The 12249-nt window shown below is 42.9% G+C and overlaps 1 protein-coding gene across 1 annotated transcript in view; it reads left to right on the top strand.

Annotated features, from left to right (window-relative positions):
• The window catches only part of STK32A (serine/threonine kinase 32A), a 287637-nt gene that overhangs the window by 235672 nt on the left and 39716 nt on the right, over window positions 1-12249 (top strand). Inside the window, exons 7-8 of the mRNA XM_040344565.1 lie at window positions 1958-2047; window positions 9979-10076. Of these exons, the coding sequence (XP_040200499.1) occupies window positions 1958-2047; window positions 9979-10076 (188 nt within the window). The remainder of the gene's footprint in view (window positions 1-1957; window positions 2048-9978; window positions 10077-12249) is intronic.

The raw sequence follows: 12249 nt of genomic DNA, 5'->3' as shown, positions 1-12249 counted from the left end.
TTCGCAACCGTCGCTTCACATCAAGGAATTTCGCCCTGCGCCTCTGCACCTCTTGTGAGAAATCCGGATAGAAGGACACCCGCACTCCATTATATTGAATATTGGCTCTTTCCCGGGCCTGGCGGAGCACTGCCTCCCTGTCACGGTAGTGAAGTAGTTTAGCCAGGATAGATCTGGGGGGGCCCCCCTGTTGTGGTGGGCGCGAAGGGACTCTGTGGGCCCGCTCCACCGCAAAGAACGGTGACAGTGTTTTTTTGCCAAAAAGTTCCAATAGCCAGTTCTCTACAAACGTGGTGGGGTCCTTGCCCTCCACCCTCTCCGGTAGGCCCACTATGCGGACGTTATTTCGTCTGAGACGGTTCTCCATATCTTCTACACGGTCATAAGCCTCCCTTGCCATCTGCAAAGCTGCCCTGGTGTCCTGGGCCATGGGGTGCATCTGGTCCTCCACCTCACTGACCCTGCTTTCCACCGCAGTGGTGCGTTCACGAATTTTTTGCATATCCTGCCGCAGCAGGCCAAACTGTTCCTTAATGGTGTCAACAGAGGCCGTGCATTTGTTCACAGCTTGTAATATGTCCGCCAGCGTGGGCTGCACTGCAGTCGCGGCCTGTGGTGCATCGGCCTGGCCGCCATCTGGCATGGAGCCGGCCTGATCCCCATCCACCTCCTCTCCCCAATGCAGCTGGGCAGTGTCTTCCTGCATAGCAGGCCCGGCCTGGTGTGCGTCCCCAGAGCGGGACGGTTGTTCCTGTCCCCCAGCCCCCGACAGTTTTTGGGCATAATATAACATGTCCTTAGGGGGGTCTTTGCCCGAGGCCTTGACCTGCTTACTGTGCTTGGGCCCCGATTTCTCCGCTCCACGAGGCGTCCCTTTCACAGCCAACGCGGCGGCGCCATCTTGGATCTCCGGCCCTGCGGTCTCTCCTTGTCCTTTGCGGGTCATCCCCCTGGTACAGAGTGCCGGTGGTGGTACCGCTGTGATCCCGGTGTCGTCAGCTGCCAGCATAGGGTGGTTGCGGATCGATATTTTGGCCGGGGAAGGATCGTTACCGGATCACCGCTGGGAGCTGTGAGAGACGCGTCCTCTCACATGCCTGTCCTGGCCACGCCCCCACAGTGCATCTTTAATGTGCAAGCCATACACAGAATAAGGAGGAGGAGGTGAAGAGATTCATATACAAGTCACATACAGTGGGAGAATGGGGATGATGGGGTAATGTGTAGGGTAAGGGAGGGGAATGCATTAATATACAGGCACCATAGAGATGGGATGGAGATGAGACTTACAGCTCACACCCAGAGAAAATTAAGGGGATGAAAGTGTTAACACCACCTTGATATTTTTTTTGCCTGCTTCTCTTCTTATGATACCTTCCATCAACCCTACTTCTTTCCTTTCATTTATTGTGGAGTGGAAGGTGAGGCTGAGTGTTTGTAAAACAAAGGCAGTGGTTACATGTTTAAATGCTGTGTTTGTCTATCACAGCAATCATAAAGTACATAGCCATTCTGATTGGCTCTGTGCATTTTATCTCTGATCTGCATTGTCTAATGACAGCTTGCTGACAGGCATTCAAACCTTGCACTGTCCATGTGTGTGTGTTTTATTCAGCGCCCTTTAACCCTTTCCTTCCACTGTCTTAACTACAACTGTTGTTCCCTAAGTAAAACATATTTAAGTTGAAATTGTTAGGTTCTAACATGGCTTTAAAATGCGTAGTGATAAAAGTTGGAGGGTAACATGTATTGCAACTAGAAGCCATTAAAAACTTTCAATTGGTATTATTTTTACTGTGGGTTTGAAGACAAATGATAAAATCTGATTAGTTGCTGTGGACATAAAATAAATACTTTTTAAAAGTTGTTATAAAACTGTTCCATTGTGTTTAAAATGACCTTTCCAATTCCTGTTTTATTTCTATGCATGATTTAAATGTCATTCTGTTTTGTGTAGGGCATGCACATATCACCGACTTCAATATTGCTTCTCTGGTCAATCAAGGTACTAAGATCACAACAGTTGCTGGGACAAAGCCTTATATGGGTATGTATTCCCCATTTTTTTTTTTTTTTTTATTATTATAACACATTGTAATTTGTTCTAAAATTAGATTATTACTTTAAGGGTGTATATCTGTATTAGAGGCATTGATACTGAAAGCCATTTCATTATACAGCCATTCCCAGAATGCTATTAAGCTGCTCTAGTACTTTCACTTATGACAACATCTTCAGTGCAGAACCAAAACCGCATGACAAATCAGCTGAACAGAAGCCAGTATTGTGCCTTCAAAGATTTGTGTGGTGTTTGTGCTTGGCAAGGTCTGATAGAATAAGGCTGATGCCTGCAAACGTGCTGTGCCATAAACAATATAGATAATATACTAATGCTTGAATGTGCAAAGAAGCCATTTGCGAGACAAAGGGAAATTATATAATTTACTTGAAGATTACATTGACCAGATTTTGTAAAGAATCAGGGAGCAATAATTACAGCATTATATACAGCAGTTAACTTAGTTACTTGGAAAGATTTGATTGCTACAGATGATCATCACATGCCCTTTGAACAACAAAAGCATTGCAATAAATGTGAGCCAACTGCTAACTGAACACCAACTTATATGCCCTTCGGCATGGGGTGGTGCTTCAAAGGGGAACCCAGGAAAAGGGAGATCGTCTTAAAAAGAAAAGGCCTGGTGCATACAGGCATCAGTTTCTCCTGCGCCGATTTTGCCCTAGAGGTAGTCAGAGGGACATACTAATCATTTATTTTTATTTTTTTATGTGTAAGAGGCTGTAGTGCTAGTAGACTTTACTTCAATAAATTGTATTTGAACACCACCTTTTTTTGGCATAGTAATGAAATGGGTGTCCCTATGAATATATAAACATCAATCTTTAAAAAATGTAGTCCCCTGAAACTTATATGTAAGTTATGGGTGAAGCCAGGTGGACTAAGTCAGCCTCTGGCTTCGTATACTCCAATCTTCTTGAGAGTTTTGGTGTTCCGGCATCTCCTGTAACATTTTCCATGTTCAAATTTTTTTATTGAAGGAAAGAACAATAAATCTCAATAGGATGCATCAGAGAGAAGTCTTCCCCCAGGATAGGGGAGGCAATAGTAGTATAATGACTTAATGCAGAGGTAGAGACGCAGCTCTTTGTAACAAAACATAAAAAAAAAGCATCAAAGCATAAAAAAACATAGTAAGGCTACTCGTGTGTGTTAGTTCAGGGACACTTAGGAGATTATTGATAAGTGGAATTCAGGAACCAATTTGATTCCTATAAACAAAGGTCCTCAAAACTGATAAAGGTTAAAATGTATACATTTTCCATAATATAGCATTAATAAGCACATAGAATGGGATGTCCTAAATAAGGCTACATCTAGTGTGAGTCAGGAACTTAAAGGGTCACTAAAGGAAAAAAAAAATGTTTGCTGAAATGACTGTTTACAGGGTATAGAGACATAATAGTAAACTGATTCCTTTTAAAAAACAATCATATAATGTACCTGCAGTTTAGTTTCATTTTTTGCTGTTGTTTCCTGGTTCTCTGATGTACTGTAGAGAGCCAATAGAGGGCAGTGAAGGTTTTGCAAAACGAAACTGGATTGGTGCTGAGGGGTTTTAGACACACCTCCTTGATTAGTCACCACAGTGAGAAATCTCCCAGTACTGTGGTGATCAGGAAACAGACAACCAGGAAGTGTCCAGAACAGAGAGGAATTACAGCAACATCAAAGCAAAAACGAACAATGAGGACATGAAACCAGGACTGCAGTAAGGTAAAGGAAGCTATTCAGCTAAAAAAAAATTCCTTTAGTGACCCTTTAAAGAAGAAGTTTAGCTTAAAACTAACTATAAATCTATTGGCAGACACATTCTAAATCTAATCTATCTAACCGTGTAAAGCAAAAATGGCTATATATACCTTTTATGCAACCAGTCTGGTCCAGTCCCACGCTGAGCTATCAGTGGTGCCTTATCTGTGTATTCCCATGTGTATGAACTTCAGATATGATGTGGACCTTTTTCTCAAGTAGGAAGATTAATCATGTATAGAGAGTAATAAATGTACGGTATTTACATATTCAGTTACAATAACACATGTTCTGTGTACATGGATGTCTTCCTTATCCTTATGGATGTATTATGTACATGATGTATCTTTACATCATATACATCTGTTTCACATTATTCTGTTTTGTTTTGTTTTTGTTTTGTTTTGGATGCAACTTTTTTATTAATACCTGCTGTGTCCTTGTCTGATCTCTGTGTCACACCTGTTCTTCTGATTTGTAATTTTTAATTAGCACAATTGCTTTATTGCCAATTGGAGAGGTGGCATTTTGTATTTTATATATGCTCTGTATCTCATTCCATTTTTGTGCTGTGACTAAGGCTACTGGCCGAAACGCGTTAGCTCCTTTTTATACTCTGTTATATAACCAATACATTTTTCATATGGATTTGGAGTTGTCGGCTCTTTCACTTGATTTTTAAGCATTCACATTGTTTGGAGGACATGTAAACGAGAGCACCCACCTGAGGAGTCAACTAATGTTCAAATAGTGGTTCTCTTGTTCTGAGCGCTGCACCTGCTGTTCACTCCCTGTGACTTCTCTGTGTAGGCATGTGCAGAAGAGGCAGCTGCCAATGGTAGCCCCATAGTAAGTCTATGGATGATGTCACCTCCCTGGCATTTTCCAGCCACTGTCAGCTGTCCCTTTCACACAACATCTGCCACAGAAGATCGGCTGCAGAAAAATGATGTATAGCCATTTTTGCTTTACAGACTTAGATAGATTGGTTTTAGAATGTGGCTGCCAGTGGATTTAGAGTTAGTTAATTTTAGGCTAAACTTCTGCTTTATGTGCAAATCATCAGTAGGGCCACTGAGTGATATGAGAAATTGTTATGTGGTTAAACACTCCAGCATGTCCTAAAACAGAACTATCAGTTTCAGATGGACTGGCCTTTTAAAATAATGACTCTGTTATTTCATAGTTAAAACAAATCTGTCATTGGCTAACTCATTACGAGAGAGTGGTTGAGGACCCCATGACAAATATCAATTGCCAGCTTTTTGTGTCTGGTCAAAGCTCCAGTAGTAAGATTTTTCTTGCAGTAAATTGCTTCTCTACAGACTGAAATTGAGGTGTAATTTCCTCAGGCCTAAACTGCTAAATTATACTCCCAGTTACATTTATTCCTCCCAGTTTGCATTGCTATGCCTCCAGACACCTTTATGTGGATTTCTAATAGCCACATGTGTTAGCAGAATTAGAAATTCATGCGGAATCATAGATAGAAGCAAAACAGCATCTAATCCAGCTTGCCAGCAACCACATGAAGTTGAAATAATGATGCAAGGGGTTGACAACCTTTAAGGTTAGAGGGTTTTCTGTAAAGCAAAAAACAAGTAATCCCACACGTTGTACAAATGTTGGCATTTACAAAGTGCACAGGTCCATTTGTTTTTAAAAAACATTGTCATGTAAGGTTGTTGGTGTCACTGAGCGAGGAACTCATTTCCATTCCCTGCAATAAGAGGAGTAAAGACTGATTTTATTAATGCTAAATGTCCTTATTTTTATAACATTTATATAAAATTTAATGACAAGTATAGAGGTATTCACAGCCATGGTTACCATTAGAAGGAGCATTATCACTTTTGTTGTTTTTTGGATTATTAAGGAGGAGGGATGTTCTGTTCCCCTATAATGCCCATGCCACAACCCATATTTCAAGTTTTGGGACCACTAATATAATTTCTCCATTGGACTGCTCTAGACTAGGGATGAGCTCAACTGCCCTGGGTTTGGTTCAAGCAGAAAATAGGCATTTTTGATTTGACATAATTGTTTTCCATTTATTTTCATCATTTTCAATTCAGGTTTGGCCGGTGTATGAACTTTGTTGGATGCTTGAATTCCATTGAAGTCAATTGGAGCCAAATATGTCAAATCAAAAATGCACATTTCTTGGGCTAATAGGCAAAGGGTTGTTAAAAAAAGTTGAGCACCCATGTTTTATAAAATGGATACCATACCCTGTGAGTCTGGTATGGAATTTAAGGGGGTAATCTATCTAGACTCCCAAGAACCATCTTCCGACTTACTGCAGGTATAAAGCTCTTAAATTGTGTGGTATTACACAGCAACCTATGTGTGCAGGATTACACATACAGTGCAATAGAGGATATTGCTGATGATGGGTCAGATTAGAACCCTGTGATGACGTAACATAATTCAGTAATTAGGATATATGCACTTGGGTATGTGGTGTGGAGTGTAACACGTTGGCTGTTTTTATATGATTTTTTTATTCAGCATTTATTTTTATCTTGGACTCTTTCATATGATTTTGGTTTGGTGCTTTTCTTTTGGGTCCATGCACACTGGCTTAAATAATGCTGCTTGTACAGGAGTTTGGCGGTTTGCTTGTAGAAGCAGCTCAATGTTATCATATGTGTCCATGCACATTAGGACGTTTAGAGGCATTTTTTAAGCACAGTGTTTAGAGGGAGGAATAAAACACCCTTCTGGTTTGTATTTTTGAGAAGAGTTTTCTGTCAGAAAAAAACACTAAACGCTAATAAACGTTTCTAAACACTCCTAAACGCCTGTACAAGAATGCTCTATATTAGCGTTTTTGTTTCTGCCAAAGAACTGGTGTGTTTTTTTAAGCCCAGTGTGCATGACCCCTTAATATGTTTTATTTTGTAGCAAATAGCCAATATCTGTGCACCGTTTTCCTTGCTGTCTTTTGTAAGTTTTACTTATGTATATATTTCTGTGCACTGTCCACCTAGGGATATTGCATCTAAAAATAAGTTGCCATCTGTGTACTAAGCTAAGAATTCATAACTCTTATGTCTCGTACACACGGGCAAACATGTACGATGAAAGCGGTCCGCCGGACCGTTTTCAGCAGACATGCCCGCCCGGAGATTTCTGTATGATGGCTGTACACACCATCATACAGAAATGAGAGACAATCCACGCGGACAGACAGCGCGGTGACGTGTTCGCACCATCGCCGCGATGATGATGCGGCGACGTGCGCGACGCTGAAAGGTCAATGCTTCCACGCATGCGTCGAAGTCATTCGATGCATGCGAGGGATGGCGGCCGCTCGGACATGTACGGTAAGTCTGTACAGACGACCGAACATGTCCGACGGACAGGATTCCAGCGGGCATGTTTCTAAGCAAGTTTAGAAACATTTGCCCGCTCGAAAACGGTCTGGCGGGCAAATGTACGCTGGAATCCTGTCCGATCGGCCATACACACGACCGAACATGTCTGCTGAAACTGGTCCGCGGACCATTTTCAGCAGACATGTTCGGTCGTGTGTACGGGCCCTTAGATTGCTGCATTATACTACTAGTGTCTGTATGCTCATTTGCAAGTTTGCTGCTAATCTGTGTTAGATGGCATTGAGAGGCTGTGTTTTCTTCTGTGTAATTGCAGTTGGTGGCTAACAGAGTACAAAGATGGTTACTAGAATTGCATGTGAATAAGCTTAATTGTGTAGAGTCTATCATATCTGCCATAAGCAGGAGAAGATCTCACTGCAAGCAACGAATGTGTGTAGGGTTGGCTAGCAGACCAGTCAGCTGACAAACTGCATCAAGTCACATGTCTGAGGTGTGTGGGCAGTAGAAAAGGTGAAAGTGTGCACAGAATAGCTTGGGCAATCTTGGAAGTGCATAAGAATCACCTAGCTGCTACACAATCCTTAGAGTGCACAAGATTATATGCAAGATCTGTATCTGCCTGTGTGTGTCCAGCCAGCTAGATTTTGGTAGAGTCTCTCTCTTGTGGCGACTTGTGGTATTGCAGTCTGTAAAATATTCAGTTTCAGTGTGTGTTCTGTTTTCGGTTGCTACCTGGGTCCAGCTTGAGAGAACTTTGGATTCTTGTGACATATCCAAGCTGGCATTACTTTGTATATTGATTGGCTTTCCTCTTCCCAGACGTCCAGCAAGGGTCTCAGTCAGACTAACCACAGCCATGACTTACATCAATCATCAGGTGGCACCAGAAGCTGCTGTTCATCGCCAAGAGAAGCAGACCGAATTCTAGCTTGTCCCAAAAGACATGTTCTAGTCCATAATCCTGGAGTAGACAGTGGGCAGACAGACATTCTCAGTTTTCAGTGCCTGGATCCTAGGCATTCCGATTATCTTAGTGCATCAAATTGGCCCAGAAGGACATTCTCTGAGAGACACTCTGTGGACACATGCAGACCAATCAGGCTTGCTGTCCCAAAGACTGGTCTACCATGCTGCTTCACGTTTGCTGGCTTTGATGACTTGGCAGTTGAAATGGAAGTCGTGAGAGAGCAAGGTCTCTATGACTCTGTTATTCTGACATTGCTTAAAGCTAGAAAATCAACCTTTTGCAAGTTTCATCATTGCTATTGGAAGGCTTACTTCACATTTTGAGAAGTTTTATCCTAGACGATACTCAGTAGGACCAAACCTGTCCTTCATCCAATATGGGCTGGAGCAACATGTGGCCTTGAACACCCTGAAGGGTCTAGTCTTGACTTTGGTCACTCTCCTGAGACACTCCTGGCCACTCATTCCCTGGTAAAGGTCTTTGCTAAGTGCGTGGCTAATATCGCTTCTCCTGTTTTCACACCTGTGATATATTTGGCACTGTCAGCTTTACAGAAGTCTTCCTTTAAGCCTCCTCAGGATATTCCCTTGGCTATTCCCTACTGGTCTGGTAGTTTTCCTTGTGTCAGCAAAGTTAGTCTCAGGACTGGTCACTTTAACCTGTAAAAAAACCTTCCTTGTTCTTTATAAAGACCAGTTCGTTTTAGAACCCTGATCCTCATTTCTCCCTAAGGTGGTTTCTTTTGTCCACCTTAATGCTTTCTCTTTGTGCTGCTCTAACGCACCTCAAAGAGAGCTCTCTACATTGTTTAGATGTAGTATGCACAGTGAGAGTTTTTCTCTTGGTCACTGTGTTCATCCAAATCTCAGATTCTCTGTTTGTCCTGCATTTCATTACAACATCTCTAGGTGGATTAGGCAGGTTATCCCAGAGGCTTTACCTATTGAAGGTTAGTAATCCTTTTTATGTTAAAGCTCATTCGACTGATTCAATCAGTGTTTGATGCCTCTTGGGCTTTTCTGCACCAAGCGTCTGTTTCTCAAATTTGCAATACTACTACACAGAGCAGGTAGGTATAACATATTTATTGTTTTAATAAAAAAAAAACTGAAGGTTTGCAATCATTTTAATGTCACTTTAAATGCTTGGTTTGGACTAAACTGGTCAAAATGAACTGTATTCATTACAAAACGATGTGGCCGCTGGATGTGTTGTAATGAATTAATTAGCATTAGCTGAATACAGTAAGTTTTTCCAGAAGCAGTATGGGGAACTTACCATCTGTTGCTGAATATAAAGAGCCAGGCTTAATGCTTCTCCACTATTTCCTAGAAGCCTTGCATTTATATTAATGAATACAAGGCTTCCTCTAATTGGTCGAGGTAAAACTCAGGACATCTTCCAATCAGAAGAATGTTGTATTCATTGATAAAATATATACGGTTTCTCCTGAATGGTGGAGAAGCACTAAGTCCAACTCTCTTTATATCTGGCAGCAGACTGGAAGTCGTCTGTACTGCTGCCTTAACACATCACTGCTTGCTGTATGTATATAATGCTACTAGGGTCCATTACATCACACCCAATAGCCACATGGTTCTGTAATGGAAATAGTTTGTTTGGTCTAGTTTGGTACAAACAAATAATTTAAGTGACATTACATATGGAATTGTATTTTACCAACAAGTGGTGACTAAAGCAGACACATTGGTAAACTCACTTTTAAGTGCAATGGTTACAAAAATGTACTCTCCCTTACTTACAATATATGTTTGCATAGTCTTAAATATAGTTTTATGTACATATTTTATTCATTACTACTTGTGTTTTTTGTACAGCTCCAGAAATGTTTTACCCAAGAGAACAAATTTGTTATAATTTTGGTGTTGACTGGTGGTCTTTAGGAGTTACCGCATATGAGCTTCTAAGAGGCAGGGTGAGTTCATAAGACTTTTTTCTGATCTTTTGTGCTTATAGTTTGTTATTAACATTCACTGTATGTGATCAGTCTAAACTTAAATACATCATTTGTAGGCATGGATCTCCAAGGACATTTTTATGGTGGTCTTGGTTCTGGAAACCAAATAGGAAGTCAGGGGGACATAGCAGTGCTTCTGACTTTTCCCCACTGTACCAAAAAAAATTCTTGTTACTGTTATCTCTGTCTCTACTGGGGAGTTTTGATCTCACTTTCTGGTTGGGGGGGACCACTAAGGAATTAATGGAAATCTCTCCAACAGAAATATCTAGTAGTAGTTAATCACATTAAACTGAAATTGTTCTGAAATGTTGAAGCCACTTCTTCAGTTCTGAGTGTAAGGAAAATACTTCAGTTTTTATATATACACACAGGATTCATTGTCACCTTAATCCATTACAACGAAAAGGCAGATGCCTTTGTCCAAGAACAGCTTGGGAGGTGTAAATAGTGTGGAACTACCCTGTTTAATAACATAACCTCAACCTTGGTGTCAGGCATGGGTGTCCGCTCCATAGGGCAAGGGAGGGCGCTTGCCCCCCTAGAAACCAGTGCCATGATCCTCGGGGAGAAAAACAGCGGGCAGGAAGCAAGGGGGCGGCACGACGAATCCAATTAGAGCCGCTCTCACTCTCTTCTAGCTCCAGCTGACAGAGAGGGGGAGGGGGGGCGATCAGGGGAGATATACAGTACAGCCAGCCCGCGGCTGTCCTCTCCCTGTCACAGCGCCGCTGCCGAGTTCTCTGGTAAATGGAGAGCTTGCTTCCTGCTTTCCTCGCCATGATTGGACACAGCAGAGGGCCAATCAGAAGAATCTGGGGACTGGGGGAATCATGGGAAATGTAGTCCCTTAAGAGTGGCGGCCCCAGTGTGTCCACAGACACCATGCTAAAGCCCCCCAGCATGCAAGCATGCTGGGGGGGGGGTTACAAGAGGAAAAAGAATGCTGTACCAGAGAGAGAGCCACGCTGTACCCGCACCAACCAGAGAGCCACGCTGTACCTGCACCAACCAGAGAGCCCCGCTGTGCCCGCACCAACCAAAGAGCCACGCTGTACCCGCACCAACCAGAGAGGGAGTCACGCTGTACCCGCACCATCAGAGAGAGAGTCACGCTGTACCCGCACCACCAGAGAGAGAGTCACGCTGTACCCGCACCACAGAGAGAGAGTCACGCTGTACCCGCACCAACCAGAGAGGGAGTCACGCTGTACCCGCACCATCAGAGAGAGAGTCACGCTGTACCCGCACCACCAGAGAGAGAGTCACGCTCTACCCGCACCACAGAGAGAGTCACGCTGTACCCGCACCACCAGAGAGGGAGCCCCGCTGTACCCGCATGACCAGAGAGAGAGAAAGACCGAGCCGCTACCAGGGTACAGGCATGCTATACTACTGACTAGAGTCACCCCAGGCAACCCAGAGTGAGCGAACGTCCAGCCACTGTTGTGGTTTCACCAGGTCTGGTAAGGGGGCCTGTTGGCCATTATCCATTACTGTTCCTAGGGACTGAGCCATTAGGAAGTGTCTAACCTGATATCCTCCTATCTATGCTGGGGGCAATTATTGCAGAAAATGACACCAAATGCTGGGAGTTTTTAGTGCGGAAACTGAAACCAGTGCTGAGGGTCATTATTATGTACATTGGTACAGATGCTGAAGTTTTTATTCTAGAAATCTGCACCGATGTGGGGGGTTATTGTTGTTGCTACGGACACCAATGCTGGCGATTTTTATTGCGGAAACTGACAGCAAAGCTGGAGATTTTTATTGCAGAAACTGGCACTGATCCTGGGGGTTGTTATTTCCTTGGGGGGGACTCCATTTTTTATGATATTGTTATTCAAAGTTGCTAGTTGCTTGATAGTTGCATCAGGTTTCTCAAACCTTTGCATGCCTGCGCTTTATGTGATAATGGCTAGGCCCCTCCCCTTCATGACATTGTCAAAAAGGAACCGAGCATTGATGGCCCTAAAATGATGCCCCCCCCCCCCCCTGAAAAAAGTTCAGCGGACACCCATGGTGTCAGGTAGGCTTCATAAGTGTTAATCCTGACTGAAGGTATGAATTGTTGTCAAAACACTGGGGTAGAGGCATTTAGACAGTGATCCATACAAGTAGCAGTAAAAAA

This window comes from Rana temporaria, chromosome 3 (genome assembly GCF_905171775.1).
Source record: "Rana temporaria chromosome 3, aRanTem1.1, whole genome shotgun sequence".
Taxonomy (NCBI): domain Eukaryota; kingdom Metazoa; phylum Chordata; class Amphibia; order Anura; family Ranidae; genus Rana; species Rana temporaria.
This window is presented reverse-complemented; position numbering and strand designations above follow the sequence as displayed.